Source organism: Copidosoma floridanum, unplaced genomic scaffold, assembly GCF_036245765.1.
Source record: "Copidosoma floridanum isolate Cflo_tuat_1 unplaced genomic scaffold, Cflo_Japanese_pri ptg000020l, whole genome shotgun sequence".
NCBI classification, from domain to species: Eukaryota; Metazoa; Arthropoda; class Insecta; order Hymenoptera; family Encyrtidae; genus Copidosoma; species Copidosoma floridanum.
In genome coordinates, this window is record NW_028321897.1 from 35,624,342 (window position 1) to 35,641,107 (window position 16,766).

Genomic DNA, 16,766 nt, shown 5'->3' on the forward strand with positions numbered 1-16,766 from the left:
AACGACTAAGATTACGCCATCGGTGTACCTCCCGTAAAATTGTGTCAGAGAAAACTGTTTTCGTAACTCCTTTATCAAAGTAATCCTGTAATATTTGAGCAAAAAATGGGCTACAGCAACCACTCATTGGACAAACCAAGTACTGTTTACAGATCTTCTCATTGTATTAAAAGGATGTAAAATAAATGAAAAAAAGAACTCCATTAAGCAATTTCTGTTAGCTCAATGGAACATAGTTTTTCATGTAATCCATTTCTGGGATAGTTCTTGTATGTTAAGACCTAACAATACATTCGAAAATAAGCAAACTACACAAATATATGACCCGATGAGGTTATCAATGACTCTTCGAGTTCCATAGAGCTTTTTATACGGAACTCTGATTGCGGTATCTTTAATTTTAATTAACACATAAATACATTGGCATTGCCATAATCATCAAAAATATCTGTTTTTTACTAGTTTATAAATTTTTTACATATATTTTTTTGGTTTAAAAAATGTCGAATTGCATAAAAGATCTTAAAACTTGTTAATATACTCTCTATAATACGTAATATTTGTACTGTGAGCTTTTTTTATTTTAATACGAACAATTCTTTTTAAAAACAATCTTTGTTTGATTAGGGTCTTTGAGTATTACTTGACCTTAAAATTGAAAAATTTGGTTTGTATTGTGTTTTAGTTTTCAACTTGTAAAGTATTTAATATCTTATTATAGCATTTTAATCAGCTACAATTTTATTAAATATGAAGAAGCTCCTTACAGATTTCAAAAATTTAAAATAGAGTTGCTATCAAGACTGATGAAGAAGTTAAATGAATGTCCCAAATTAAAATTTCTTTTCATATATGACAAATTTCTATTAGTTACATTTCTTAAGTCAAAACGATTAAAATCATTTAACATTAGATTAAGTAACGTACATTATCGTCAGTATGAGAATGCATACTATACTTATTTTTATTTTAAGCATCTTTATTTTTTATCAATTATCAACACACTTCTTTTCCGATCTTAATTTGCTTATGTTAAAAATAACATGGAAATAATAACAGTTTTTCAAAACTATTATAAAAACTTAAGGTGAAATTTTAATCATATGCGGCTTTCGTGTCGATCGTGTCCAGACGCTGTAAAATACTTATGATAGCTATTAAATATCTTCCGTGATCAATCCCAAATAGTTACTCCCAAATAATCCAATAGACTTAATTGCTTTTATTTAAAATTTTACCTTTAACCTTTTGTTTAAATAACTTTTTTTATACCTTGAGTACTTTTTCTTTTTTTTTCTTTTAATTTTACCAATGTTACATTCGAATACATTAACACATTTAAATAATACACTAATCGCTCTGATGTGGTATTAATGCGCAAAATCATTATTTTTTTTCATTATATGTATCCTCTTATTTACCTTATTATCTTATACATATATTTCAAACATTTTTTTATACAAGAAAAATAAAATTGAAAAACTCTTATTTAGATGTCAATACATCAATACCACAATAAAACTGTAGCAAAAGTTACAATAGTATCCAAAGTGCCGTTTATAATATCTTTAATAGCAGGAAAATTGGTTCATAAAAAATTAAAAACAGAAAAACTACTAACAAATGTATTTAACAATATTAATATTAAATTTAAATAACGGTTGTTAACTTTATTTATTTTGTTATAATGAACGGGTTTGTTTCAGTTAGAAGTTAGAAGTCTGCTTAGTAGAAAAAAAAATTGTACACTTACAGTACACTGCTTGGATTGGCGTATTCATAGTGTTCTTAAAATACGTTAAAAATATCTTAAGCACGCGATCATGAACAGAAAAGAAAACAAATGAAACATTTTGTTTTAATGGTTTAGATCCAAAAAATTACTGTAAGTATAAAAAAGAAAAATTTGCACCAGGTCTTGAACTTTGGGTCACCATATCTAAAAGCAACAGGTGAGCCACCTGTGGTAATACATGAGCTGACAGTGTTAATATAAATTCATTGTTATATATATATATATATATATATATATATATATATATGTCAGTTTCCTTATCACTTCTCAAGGTTGATGACAATTTTATTTGCATTCAACATTCTTAGTGTCGTATAAATTCCTTAAACGGGTAACGTTTTTTTTTTTTTTTTTTTTTTTTCTTGTAAAGAACTGAAAAGTTTTAAAGCATGGTGTGTTAAATTTTCATAAATTTGGTATACTTCATAGTATTTTCAGATTTCCTCTAGCATATTGCTTAAGTAATACAGAAAGTATTTTCTTTGGTAGGGAATCTTTAGATAACTGAAAGTAGTATCTTAGTTTATTTCGAAATAAATAAAAAATACTATCCTGCGAGTGCATGAGATCACTAGAAATTGAATTCTTAGGCTATCGTTTATCTTTAAAACAACGATAACTGCTCTCATGTGAACTTATGGCGTCACTGCAGATTGATTACTTATATTTAAGTTTATCAATTCAAAAATAAATTCAAACTAAAGCGCAGCAATCGATCACATCAGATTATTTAATAAAGAAAAATGTAGAAAACTCAGTTTATAAGGTTAATAAATAAGGTTACGTAGATTCATCTGCTTGGGATTTTTTAAATTAATTGAATAAATAAAAGTACAAAAAAGCGAGCGTATAAGGTTACTTGCGATTATTTATCTTATATTTAAACAATTAAAGATACAATTTTATGCAAAAATTAGTAAATTTATTTGGTTATTGGGAATAAACTACATGGAATTGATAATGGAGCGTATTTTATAGTCACATGAAAAAAAAATTACTGCTCTAAGTTATGTGGAAATAAGTATTTGGATTTTTGGGCTCCGCGTGCTTAATATTAAAGTCTCAAAGTCTCAGAGGTTTGAATGACGCGAAAATGCTTAATCAATTGGAGGCTGGCTGCACGAAGAGAAAAATCATGGAGCAAAAGCATAATGGCGATAAAAATTTACCACTTTTTTATGTGATTGGCTCATGACATGTATACTTTCAATGCATGTTGATAAGTCTATAACCCACAAGCCTAAACGCTAGCCATGGCTTTGTTCCACCGTGCCTATAATTTTCTGATGAAGAAGGGATACCATACAGTGTTATTAGCATAGTCAGCTATAGTGCGTAGTTGTATATACACATTTATGACCGCTGTAATACAGGATCTCCTCCCTCTCAAATACATATAGGCACGATGGGAAAAAAGCAAATACTTTTATGCGTTTGATCCATGACTAGCGCTTATGCTTGAAGGACTTTAAAAGCAAATGTCAGGAGACATCAAATAAGGTCAAAAAAGGAGAGAATTTCCATCACCGCTATGTGTTTGGTTAAAAAATATCCAGATTCAGATCGATATCAGATTTTTTTTCTGCAGCTTTTTTATAGAATGACTCTAAAGATGCTGAAAAACTTATAATACAATTTGAAGAATGAAAGTGCATTTTTTTATTATATCTAGACTTCCAAAAGCTTTCCTTCTTTAGAGAAGCCAACATCTGACCAGTTCAAGGGTAAAGTCACTGTGTGACATCCCATGTCAGATATTTAATATTTATTACTTTAAAACACACAGTTTCATTTTTAAATTATAAAAAGCCAAAGCCCAGTGATCTCGAAACATCAAGCAATACACCTGCTTCTGCAATCATGTGGCACATAACTTACTTCTTTTGAAACAAGCTACCGTCGCAAAACTCGAACTACGCGTGCAACCTCAAACAGTCTTATAAAGTGCTCATCTTACGACATCAATTCGCAGTGGTACATCCAAGAATGTGAATAATTAACATTTTTAATATTCGTTACTACGTGTGTCCACAAAACATATCATAAACAATTTTAACAGCAACTTGTGCTTAATATAAAATCTGAGAGATCAGCAATTTTAACCATCAATTACTGCGTAATTATTGCACCACGATTGTGCTCGTATCTATCGAGAGTAATTTTCTCTTTTATCAAGTGCTTCAAAGTAACTATAAAGGTTGGAGAGTGAGTTCTGTTGCGTCTTTTAAGCGAATGTAAGACTTAGTTCGGTGATTAAGCTACGTGTTAAAAGCATGCATTTCAAGCAAATGTAAGACTTAGTTCGAGGACTTAGTAGTATGAGAAAAGCTCGAGCAAACGGGGCCACTATAAACTCGCCTAAAAAGTGAATCAAGGAGGAACAAGAAAGAAAGGACCGTCGACTTTGGTTCCGACGTTAAAAGCAGAAGCCTTATTATTGTCATCGCCACGAGTACTCTTATGTAGGATTAGGATTATCAATGCGGTCAATCTTGTAAGCTACTTTGAAAACTAAAGTTTAATTCTCGTTTCGTCTGTTACAATCTCGATATTATGACCATTTTATAGAAATCCGTAACACTATCCATTACGTTACTATTAGAAAACATTTTCTAGCAGGGCTCAAAAAAAAAATGACTCATTAAAGTCATTAAAAATGCAAGAAAAATATAATCAAAATTATAAATCCCTTTTTAGTTTTTATTTAATTTAGTCTTCAAAATATTATGTTTATTTAGAATGACTTATATACATACAGCATGAAATTCAGAACGGTTACTATAATAAACCCTTTTTTATTAAAAATGCTCGACGTTTATTTGTAGTTAATCAGTTTGGAGATAAGACTGCTTTATTAACTGTTATAGTATTTATTTTAAATTAAAAAGTTGCTTGAATACTTTACCAGGAACAAATATGATTATGATACGAAAATGATTCTGGGTCAGCAGTCAGGATTTACAAAGTCTCCATGTTTCTTGTGTGAATAGGATGGCCGAGATAGACAAGACCATTACGTTAAAATAAGATTGGACTCCTAGAACATCTTTACAGCCTAGTTCAAAGAATATCACAAAGCAAACAAATTAAATAAGGATTGACGAAACAGTTTGTTATGGCTCTAGACAAGGAAGGGAAATGCTTCGGTAGCATCAAGCGTGCCTTCCCTAAGTTGTCGGATGCTCAAGTCCAACAAGGTGTATTTAATGGACCTCAGACTCATACTGCATTCAAAGATGAAACTTTTGCGACTACCATGACCGCTACTAAAAAAGCAGCATGGCTTGGTTTCAAAGATGTCGTAGAAAATTTCCTTGGAAACACAGAAAAGTGAGCAATATCAAAAAATTATGAAGAATATGATAGAGAGCTTCCGAGAATAAGGAAATCTCATAAATCTCAAAATACACTTCCTTGACTCTCACCTGTACTCTTCCCCAGAAAGTCTTGGAGATTTCAGCGAAGAGCAAGGTGAACGATTTCATCAGGATATTAAAGAGATGAAGAGACGTTATCAAGAACGGTAGGATATTAATATGATGGCTGACTTTTTCTGGAGATTGAAAAGGGAAACGAATGAGAAAAAAAGTAAAAAACGTAAGAGAAATCTTCTACCCAGATCCTTCGAGGATAAAAAGATACGTGAACAGTCGAAAAATTGAATGAAATATATTGAAGCATAAGCCTACAGCCAACTGGGGCATTGGGATCATCGGAATTCTTAATTTTTGTTCAACTCGTTTGGTCAAAATACTTGAAGTCTGTTCCTTTTGTACACTGAAAAATAAGATATTAATGATCCTTGCACATAAAGCATTTGAACATGATGGATAAGGTGTTTAAGACTAATTTTATAAATTTTCTGACTTTAAACAGAGATTTTCTCAAAATTTTCCTGTGAGAGCCCCCATTCTGACTTCGGATTCGGATGTTAGAAAACATGTTTTACATTCTGAATTCAGAAACTTTTTTTTGTGGGCCTGTGTTATCTTAGTATGCATCAAATAAAACTGCATAAGCGTACCTGGTGGCAAAGAAAATTTGTTCGGTTTACACTTACCTACACTTATATCTGTCTTTCCGGACCATGAAGCAGACTGTTACTGGAAAGACAAATATAACTGTAGATAAGTTAACATCCATCATTGTCCGGTTCATCAAGCTGGGCATCAGTCAGACTATGAATAGAGTCAAAGTGACCCGAATGGGCTACAGAAGCTTTAATTTCGTTGAAAGGTCAAAACAATTTTACGATTCTTATAAGCGTTGCTGGCTCTTTTTGTAAAACAACGATAAAAACTTTTATAGTCGTCACTGTTCCTTCTAAATGTCGAGTATTGCTCCGATGAAATTTGCTACGGCAAATAGTACAGTTTTGAACCTCAGCGACTACAAAACGACTGCTTTTTTTAAGTCGTCGTCGTGAAACATTTTACAATCAAAATAATACTAAGGAATAATGAATATTACTAGAACATATTATGCACAGCATAAGGCGCATGGACCTATAATCAATAAAACTTATGTGATGATTAAAGCAAAATAGTGTCACTTAAAAAGTTTTGATCATATTTTCTTAAAATGTGAAAAACGCAGTAAAACTTTTAACAATAATTTCAACTCTTCAAACGAGCTTCTAAGAGCAGTAACGAACTGAAGTTTGTTGTTTATTAATTAATAAGTTTATAGTAAATAATTTTTAAATAATTCACACATTTTTCTGACACTAACATAGTTATTATTAATAACATACAAACTTGTGAGGCTTCACCTCCTACACGCTTGGGGCTTCAACCCTCCTTTATTTTCATTCAAACTAAATGTTGTGTGATTTAATATACCAAATATTTATGTATGTAACCGTTTGCCTGAATCAATAAACCTTTTAAAATGTTAAGGAGGTTTGGAAGAAAAGTTCAAAATGGAAAAACGTGCCAAAAAAAATGTTTATTATATTTGAGCATGTTACGAGTGCACATGAATTTTTCAGATTTTTTACCACGGGAAATTTTCGATAAAAAAGTTATGAAATATTGACAGTTTAACACGGTCTCTTATTAGAGAGAACAAGGTTAAGTTTGCCTTTTAATTGAAATTAAGGTATATTCTTAATGCATTTGAATGAAAAAAACGTTTTCATAGATAACTTGGTATAAAAGAAAGATGCTTGACAAAAAAATCAAGCCTTGCCAGACATTTTTTAAAAATATAAACAGTTACAGTCGTACAGTTTCAAGTTTGTAGAGTGCAAAAGGAGGTATGCGGTAAAGGGGGCCCAGATGCGCGGACAGGGGGACTCCCCGTCCCTCGCCTCTCTGAATGATACTCCCAAACCTCCTCAATACCATTGTATGCCTCATAAACATGGATATTCGTTAAAATTTACAGAGAAATATATAAGATATTCTTATTGCAATAAATGTCAGGTCAGAGAATGATGATAAAAAAAAGATATTACGGTTTTCACCTATAAAAAAAACATTTAAATCTAAGAATACATTATTTGTCAATTATAATACATATACTTTTTCAAAAAAAAAAAAAATTTTCAATCTATAAAAAATATTAGTACATTGATTAATTGTTTTAAAAAATGATTTCCGATATTTCACACCATGAGAAGAACTTAAGTTAGTTTCTGACATGAACATATTCATTAACAGCCGTAAGCACAACACTGTTAGTTAATAAATTATTCTGTTTAATCATTCTTGCGCAAGTATCCTTTGTTTTCCAATTGTCTTGGACATTAAACATTTTTTTTTTTTTTACCATAAATTTGGAAAAAATAACTTTGAGATTTGTTTGTTTCTGAAGAAAATACTAACATTTTGTTTCAAATTACACAAACTTAAAGTTTACCTCCAAAACAATTGGTTGCTTCTCCGTGAATTATCTACTATCCGCATTTAATGACTGTCTATTGCTCAAAACTGTTTGTAGATACATTAAAATTTGTTAGCAAGATGTAGTCAGTGCTTAATTAAACGTTTTAAAAATTAACGCTTCAAAATTGTCATTAGAAAATAAATCTTTCTGTGACACCATTTTATCTAAATAACATGATAGTCAAGGTATAGTCAAGATCGTATGTATGGGTGTCCCCGATGGACACAGACATTAAAAACGTAACTAAAAAATGTAAATAATGCTTACGATATAGTGGTGATCCGCCTAATGCTAAACCGCATGTCTGAGAATGACCAAATCTTCCAAATAAACATATTAATACGGATTTTTTGGGATCGATTTAGAGCTCTTTGTATATTACTCGCATAAAATTTTTAAATGAGATTTAATTTATTAAAATTAAATGTAGCACGCTCTATATTCAGTAAATCATTGGGTAAAAACAGAAGTTTTAGATAAAACAACTCTGGTTACTTATACGATAAAAATAGAGGATAATTTGTAGCAGCAATGGTGGGTGTCAGCACTGTAACAAGCGAGAAAGCGATGGTTATATTCCATTCGAAGTAGGACTACGTATGAAGTTGGGTGTGCTCGGCTTATCGTTACTTTGCACCTCTCTCTCTCTCTCTGTGTGCGTGTGTGTGTTTGTGTGTGTATGCGTGTGTGTGTATGCGTGAGCGAGCAGTTATACATACATGGTAATAATAACCGTGTTCCTTGAACTAGCGTGTGCTAGGTATATAAAACAATAGTTACAACTTCCTAACGTGTGTCCTATACACTACATTTAATTACTTAGACTATGAATCGCTGTCGCCGCGTCTATGCTGTGCATCGTCCCCCCGCGCTCCTGCACACTCTCTCTTTTCATTTCTTTACCCCGTCTCTCACCTCGAAGTCTCCGTCTGCCTCTGTGCCTGTACTTATGCAACCAGTGTTTCTTTTCGTGAGTGATTGTACAAGAAAATTCAGGCATTTGTGTAATGCGTCTTTATATTGCCAAGTTTACTCCCCAGTAGAACGTGCCACGAACAACTTTGTTCTAAGCATATGTAAATTATATACTTATGGCCAATATTCACATTTTGATATCATTCATTGTAAGAAAGCAATAAACTTCACTAAAAATTAGTTATAATTTGTATGATATTGTAAACTAAAATAATAATAATGAAAACTTATATTATCACCACTAAAAATTCAAAAACGTAAGTAATAAAACTTTTGTAGCAAACCAAAATTTTTTTTGTAAGGCATAGAAAATGTAAAGAATTAGGCTGTAAATAATCACAATCTGTCAATAAAATCTTGAAATACGTGTTCACACACGTACACTTGATACATGCAGATTTTTTTTTTATTTTACGTGTTTTAATCTTTTGCTCTTGAAACAAATTTTTTTAAAGCAAGTTTATACGACAAAATAAATTAATAAGGTAAATGTCCCAATCGTGGAATGTGTTCCTATTCATGGAATATGAAAATTCATGTATTTGTTACACAACTAACTTCATAAAAAATTGTAGTAGCTTAATATTTTATGTATCTTTATGAATTCACAAGAAAAATTTCATTTTACATACAATAAATGACCAATTTTAAAGATAATTCCATAAATAGGAACTCTATTGTTTGTTGCTTAACTTTGATTTTCCTATATATTCCTTATGAAATTACTAAAACAAATCTAAAAAAATACTTGTTCTTAAAAAGCAAATAACTAGTCACTTAAAAGCAATTGTATAGATATTAGTCCCAATTTTATGATTATTTGTTAAAAATTATCGTTTATTATCTTCTAGAGTAATCTTGTAATAGTTCTTTTAAAAAAACCCTTATATTTAAGTAAATACGGTAGCTTGTCTGGTTAAAATGATATTTTTTAACAATCTATTGTTAAAAATATATACTAAAAATTTATATTGTCTTATGATGTTGAGAAGAGTTTTTTTTAACCAAATGATTAATTTAACTAATATTTTTTGTAAATCATTCATAACATTAATATTTTAAATCTTTAGAAGTACAGTATCGAAGTAAATAAGCTACATATGTAATATTTTCATACCTGCGGCCGTAAGGTGGTTACTGTACGTGCGCGTAGCGAACGAAAGTTACCACATCCTAGCCACAGTGGTACGAAATATCGTATAGGCTCCACAACCAGAAATAAAGAAGCCTCAAATCATCCGTTTATCATCCGACGAAATAAGGGTGGTGTGAGACTTTATTTACTTTTCCGATCTAGGTGCACAATATACATATTATATAAATACATGCATACATATATACATAAATATATGCGTATATACACATTTAATTTCACTTTATATATAATACACATACATATACATACATATACATACATATATATATACACACACACATATATATATATATATATATATATATATATATTACTAGATATAAGTCTACTTTGTAAAAAAATTTTATTCATCAAACATGTGTAAGGCATTTTATACCTTATATTATGAAATTTTTTTATTTTAGCTTTTACAAAAAATACTCGGGTACATTCTCAAGATTATGAAGTCAAATTAGTTGATACAGCAGGTCAAGATGAATACAGTATATTTCCTACGCAGTACTCAATGGATATTCATGGATACGTTTTAGTGTATAGTATAACTAGTGCAAAAAGCTTCGAAGTCGTACAAGTTATATATGATAAGTTACTTGATATCACAGGCAAAGTACAGTATGTATTGAGCATAACAAATAATTTAAAAAATTCCGTTAGGTTTAATGTATTTAAAATCTAAAGTATACAGATTATTGTATAAAAATATATCATTCCTAGTGTACCAAAAGTTTTAGTTGGAAATAAAACAGATCTTTACGTAGATCGTATGGTAACTACAGAACAAGGGAAACGTCTCGCAGATTCATGGCATGCAGCTTTCCTAGAAACTAGTGCTAAACAGAATGAGGTACTGTACCTGTTTTATATTAAAAATTTCACTATTTACGAATGCTTATGATACAAATTAGCTGCTATTTATTCGTTAAAATTAATGCATATGTTTCAGTCTGTAGCAGATATATTTCATACTTTGTTACTTGAAATTGAAAAAGCCGATGGGAATGTGCAAGAAAAATCAAGTTGTGTCGTATCCTGAATAAATTCGTAATACATGGTTCACATCTTTAAATAATGTATATTACAAATCATAGTATGGGAAATATGCTAACCTCCACACAGACTAATATTTAATACTATTATTACGTTTTGACTTATGTTTCGTACAATGATATTTTATAACGGTTTAGTCGAACTTGTTTTACCTACTGTAAATAGTATTTAATATGTTTCATAAACTGTAAATAAAGATTTTAACAAATTTAATGACTCAATGTTCTGCTTTTTAATCACAAATAACATTTTAGACAAACAGTTTTCCACACGTAGAAATACTTTCTCCACCGTTAAAACTTAAAGTTGACTTTAACTTTTATTTGTTTTAAACTTGGAGTTAACTATTTTTTTATTTTTTTTATTTATAAATTAAAAAATTTCCTATGAATGTAATTAGTTAACGTTAGTATGATACTGAAAAAATTATCAGTTATAACTTTTTAATGTGCAACAGAATTTATTTTAATTTGATGGCTTAAAAAAGTTTGGAATCTCTATTGAGTCGATTTGTACTGTTATCAACTGTACAGCAAAGTGCTGTAGATGAGTATGTTTACGGTCATTTGGTTCTTTGACTACAAATATGAAAAAAATATACGAATATACAAACGTGCATAAAAAATTAAGTTCACTCAAACATTTCGCCTAATTTTTAATAAATATACTAAATTTTGTTAAGTTAAAAAAAAACCAGTGGACAGTGGGTGCTTGGGTATCCAAGTATGAAGTTATACTTCTATGAAATTGTATGGGAGACAAATATAATTACGAATACAAATTTACCTTCTATAAAACGATTTTATGTACGAAGGTGGTACAATTATCGTAGGAATGAGTGTACCTGAGTTAATTGGAGCACCATACAACACAAACAATATGTAGGCTGGCCAGTATAAGACTATGCAGTTTCATTGAGTACCGCTTTCTTCAATAGGATAGTATTACGTGCCAGTGAATTACCCTTCAAGACGTTCATCACACATAGGTTTTTTTGATAAGTATTGTTCAAACATTTAATGTATATTCGATATACCATAAAATATACCTACAAAAAATTGCAGCGCATTTAACTGTATCTTTTTTTATATACGTTTCCTTTCAAGAAGTCTCAATTTCACATGCAGTAGCATTATGAAAGAATCATGTAAATGTAGCATTTATTAGATCTGTAGAAATTTTCCCAATTTTTTTGGCATGAAAAATTGATTTTAGATAATTGTTACAGCCAGAAGGCTTAAAGTTTAAAATAATAAGAAAATAAAACACAGCGTAGGCTAGTAACAGAGAGAGACGACGAAAGTCGGAAGGGCAGATGTCACGAGACGGCGACCGCTCGTCGCTTGTCGGCGGCGATCGGGCGTTCTCGGCTCTATCGACAGGCCCGCTCATTTCTTGAAGCAGTTCTCGTAGCGCTGCGAAAAAGAGAGCATCTTGAAGGAGCTCTGGCCTTGCACGGATTTATCGTGCCGAGAAATCACGCTAGTGAGTACGTTCTCGTCGTCGTGTCGCTGAATGCGCCCGGGTTCACAGCTCGAAACGTGACTTACGTTGAGTGTGGGCTACGTGAGACGAGAGGTCAACAGTGATTATGAATTAATCACTGGTTAAATTAAGATCTTGGGGCCCCGTCGTGCGTTTATTTGCGTCTTTATTAACTGTGTATTCGGTCAAAATCGTTATCGAAAAATTGTAAAAGTTAACGTTTCTTTATGCTTGTATTTTTAATCAAATAAAAACCAATTACTGTTTGTACGTACTGGAAAGTGAATTTCATTTAAACTGTGAATTAACCAGCATTTATCTGGACTATAAAAATCAATATTAATAATAATTTTACATCAATTTGGGACTATACATTTTGGTGCCGTGACCAGGATTGTTGGGTGTGAAGGTCATCATCATCTTCGAGCTGGCCCTCTGGCCGCGCTGTCGACCGCCGGTCTCGCCTCCCTTTGCTCTGGTTCGACGGTTGGAGAGAAGTTGAGTATTTTTTATTGACATCCACGTAATACCTGCTTGCCTTGTCGCTTTTGTTAAAATTCATTTGTTCTGCGGTAAATGCATGCATGCATATAAAGACGCGTGATTGAGATATTTTCTATAAAGAAGTTGAAATCAGTGTATGGTTGTCTGGCTACCCGCTTTTCTCGAAAGAGGGAGAGGAGAGTGTTGTTTACTCGATTCGCTGGTGGCACGAGCGTTGTTGATCTGAGCGATTTCGCGAATTTGCCTTGCCTATAGAAAAAAGTCGAAGCGCGCTCGCGCGTAGTTGGATTGCCGGGTGACGGTGCTTGTTTTGTTTCGCTGGCGTTTGTCGGTTGTTTACGTTTAAACGGAATTTCCTTGATTGCTCTTTTGTTACGAGATGTTGTCTCTTTTAGTTTTTTTTTTTTAACTTTTATTTTGTTTTTTGACTACATCAAAATGAGTAATAGAGTGAGGATTATTAACCAAAAGCGCACCACTCTTAAAACCTATATTACGAAACTTGAAAAGATTGTCGCCGACGAATAGACAATCCCTCTGGAGCCGACAGATGCGGCTATAGCTAGAGGTCGACTCGAGCGCGTAAGGGAACTGTTTACAGCGTACGAGGAGCTACATGACGAACTCGCGAACTGCAGAAGTTTATGCTTCTTCGAAACTCCCTACAGGGGAACGCGCTCGCAAAGATATCAGTGTACGGACTGCACGAAGACAATTTCAAGGCCGCTTGGGCGTTACTTCTCGAGTCGTACGATCGAAAGAGGGTCATGAAAACAACCCACTTGGACGCATTACGAGATACGTCTACGCCTACCGAGATGTCGCATAGTAGCTTAACTAAACTAGTCGATCATGTACGACAACATATCGATATGCTCGCGACGTTAGACGTAAAACCCGATGAACACTTGATAGTAAGAATTGTCGAGTGCGCCCTTCCATCTGAGATGCGGTCGGAGTGGGAGAGATCGCTCACTCTTGACAAGATACCGACGTTGAAGGAAATTTGTGCGTTCGCAAACGAGGCCGCGTTTAGATGTGGGTCAATCGAACAAGAAAATTTAAACAACAAATGCGACAGCAAGGGAAAAAGGGCGTTTACTAGCGGGATTTAAGGGGCAAACAAAAGAGGTAAATTTGAAGGAGGAGTCCGTTCTTTCGTGACTAGCGCTTCAATCGACTGCCTCAAGTATAAGGGTGGTAAGCATCCGTTGTACCGTTGCAAAGCATTTATAAAGGCCGACATTAATTTACGTTGGAAAATAGTCGGTAAAAGTGCGGTTTGTAGAAATTGCTTAGTCAAAAATTCCGGTGAATGCAAATTTTACAAATGTAAAAAATGTGGGAAATTTCATAACACTTTGTTACATCGTGAGATCAAGGAGTCGTCGACAGTCTTGACTGGCTCAAGCGCACCTAAACAAGAATGACTCGTACAGTCGACTGTTCTCAGTCTTGCGTCGCGCGCGCTTCAATCCAAACTAATGTTGACAGCTCAAGTAAGAATAAAGAATTCGAGTGGAAAATTTCTAATGTGTAGAGCTATAATGGATACGTGCGCAACTATACATTTAGTAACTGAGAGTTTAGTTAAGCGATTGGGATTGAAAAAGAAGCCGTGCGCGGCTACGATTGGGGCAGTCGACGACTTGAACACGACGTCGAGTGGGGCGGTAGAGGTGACCCTTCACCCGATTAACACTCTATATAGTAAGACTCTCGCGTGTTTGGTAATTCCAAAAATAGCAAATCAGATCCCGAGCGAACCATTTCGTCGCGATTTAGTGAATGTACCTAAAAACTTAAGGTTAGCCGATCCCAATTTTCATTTGCCCGGAGAGGTCGATGTCGTAATCAGATCTGGGGCTACGCTGTCAATGCTTTCTCCGGGAAAAGTCGATTTATCTAAGGGCGGAGTCGATTTCATTCTGCAAAAATCTGAATTAGGCTGGGTAGCTGCGGAAGGTATTGCAGACGAGTGTAGCCAGACAGTTTCTTTTTATTTAACTGGGCTAAGAAAAATCCTTGAAAAGTTTTGGGTGATTGATGCCGCCGAATCAGAGGCGCCAAAACTATTCGGAGAAGATCCCTGCAAATTACATTTTATTCAGAACGTAACACGAGAGTCCTCCGGACGATGTATCGTCAAGTTGCCTTTCAAAACCTCGGTAGTCGATCTAGGTGAATCGCGAATAGCGGCATACCGTCGGTTTACGAATTTATTGAAAAAACTAAATTAAAACCCGATTCTTAAAGAACAGTATGACCTGGTCATGAATGATTATATTAGCCTAGGTCATATGACATTAATCGAAAACGAGCCATCGGAAGCTCATTATTATTTGCCGCATCGCGCCATCGTTAAGCCAACGAGTTCTACGACGAAAACTCGAGTTGTATTTGATGCGTCGGCAAAAACTGAAGCCGGAGTTTCATTAAATGATGTCCTCTTGATAGGACCCACGATTCAGCCCAAGCTCTTTGAGCACTTAATACGATTTAGAACGTACAAATATGCCGTTGTGGCCGACATCGCGCAGATGTACCGGCAAATCTGGGTTCATGCCGACGACCGTCGCTACCAAAGAATATTTTGGTTACATGAAAATAAAATAAGAACTTACGAACTAAACACGGTTACTTTCGGCGTTTCTTCGTCTCCTTTCCTTGCGATAAGAACACTGCATAAACTCGCGAGTGACGAGTGCTCGGCATTTCCGATCGGCGCTAGGGCTCTGACGCAAAACTTTTACGTGGATGATTTTATCGCTGGAGCAGATAGCCTCAAAGAACTTTTAAGGCTCCGAGATGAAGTTATAACAATCTTGAGAAAGGGAGGATTTGAAATTCGAAAATGGGCGTCCAACGAGACGGCGGTTTTAAACGGCTTAGTAGGGGGAATAGAGAATTTAGAATTTCTCACAAAGAACGATTCGGTTCACAAGACGCTAGGAGTTTCCTGGAGTACTTCGAGCGACGAGTTCTCATTTGCCGTAAAATCAGATCGGACAGTAGAAAGGATTACTAAACGATTAATTTTAACTGAGTTAGCCAGAATATTCGATCCATTAGGACTCTTAGGCCCAGTTATACTCGCGGCAAAAGGTATCATGCAAACTTGTTGGAAAGACGATCTCGCGTGGGACGAATCGGTACCCCAGACCTTAGAAAATACGTGGCGCATTTTCTCAAGAGAACTTAAAGCAGTGAATAATTTGAGAATGTCGCGTTATTTGCTCGTTGAAAATTTCTCGAATGTACACCTTCACGGTTTTTCAGACGCATGCAAGACGGGCTACGGAGCGTGCATCTATGTGCGTTCGACGAGTAGCCACGGAAATGCTCGAGTTGTCTTACTCTGTTCAAGGTCGCGGGTCGCTCCGATAAAAGAGAGGACCATTCCACAATTAGAGTTGTGCGGCGCGTTAACTCTCGCTCGATTATACCAAGACGTAATTTCGTGGCTGTCTATTCGTCCCGATAAGGTCATTTTTTGGGTAGATTCAACGATCGTGCTTCATTGGATAAGGAAACCGCCAGAAGCCTTGAAGGTTTTCGAGGCAAATCGCGTCTCGGAAATTCAAAAATTGGCAAAGAATATCGAATAGCGGCACGTATGCTCTGAAGACAATCCGGCAGATGCACTGTCAAGAAGGCAGTTTGGTAGTGACTTTGTAAAAAATAGAACGTGGTTCGAGGGACCCAACTGGCTCTCGCGGACGGAGGAGCAGTGGCCTTGTTCGTTTGAACTTCCGACCGTTGATCTGCCAGGGTTAAAAAAGGTCGCGTGTTTAGTCACGGACGTGCGGGACGAGGACTTCTTAAAAAACGTAATGACGCGCATATCAAGTTATGCAAAATTAACAAGAATTTTTGCTTACTGTTTACGTTTTATTAATAACATCAGAGTAAAAA

The 16,766-nt window shown here is 34.2% G+C and overlaps 2 protein-coding genes across 2 annotated transcripts in view; both read left to right on the forward strand.

The window, feature by feature from the left end:
- The window catches only part of Rheb (Ras homolog enriched in brain), a 293,382-nt gene extending 282,344 nt beyond the window's left edge, over window positions 1–11,038 (forward strand). The window contains exons 3-5 of the mRNA XM_089593873.1: window positions 10,220–10,427; window positions 10,530–10,659; window positions 10,759–11,038. Coding sequence (XP_089449999.1) covers window positions 10,220–10,427; window positions 10,530–10,659; window positions 10,759–10,848 — 428 coding nt within the window. The 3' untranslated portion in view covers window positions 10,849–11,038. The remainder of the gene's footprint in view (window positions 1–10,219; window positions 10,428–10,529; window positions 10,660–10,758) is intronic.
- Window positions 11,039–13,669: 2,631 nt separating this feature from the next.
- LOC149374458 (uncharacterized) lies at window positions 13,670–16,459 on the forward strand. The gene is made up of 3 exons (XM_089593732.1): window positions 13,670–13,859; window positions 14,598–15,032; window positions 15,108–16,459. The coding sequence occupies exons 1-3, from the start codon at window positions 13,670–13,672 to the stop codon at window positions 16,457–16,459; spliced, it is 1,977 nt and encodes a 658-aa protein (XP_089449858.1).
- The last annotated feature ends 307 nt before the right edge of the window (window positions 16,460–16,766 follow it).

What these genes read in the sequence shown, in the direction of transcription:
- LOC149374458 (XM_089593732.1), top strand. Translation starts at nt 13,670, where the DNA reads ATGTCGCATAGTAGCTTAACTAAACTAGTCGATCATGTACGACAACAT. An exon ending in ACCGACGTTGAAGGAAATTT is followed by an intron (nt 13,860 to 14,597) that starts GTGCGTTCGCAA and finishes TTCCAAAAATAG; the next exon opens with CAAATCAGATCCCGAGCGAA. An exon ending in AACCTCGGTAGTCGATCTAG is followed by an intron (nt 15,033 to 15,107) that starts GTGAATCGCGAA and finishes CGATTCTTAAAG; the next exon opens with AACAGTATGACCTGGTCATG.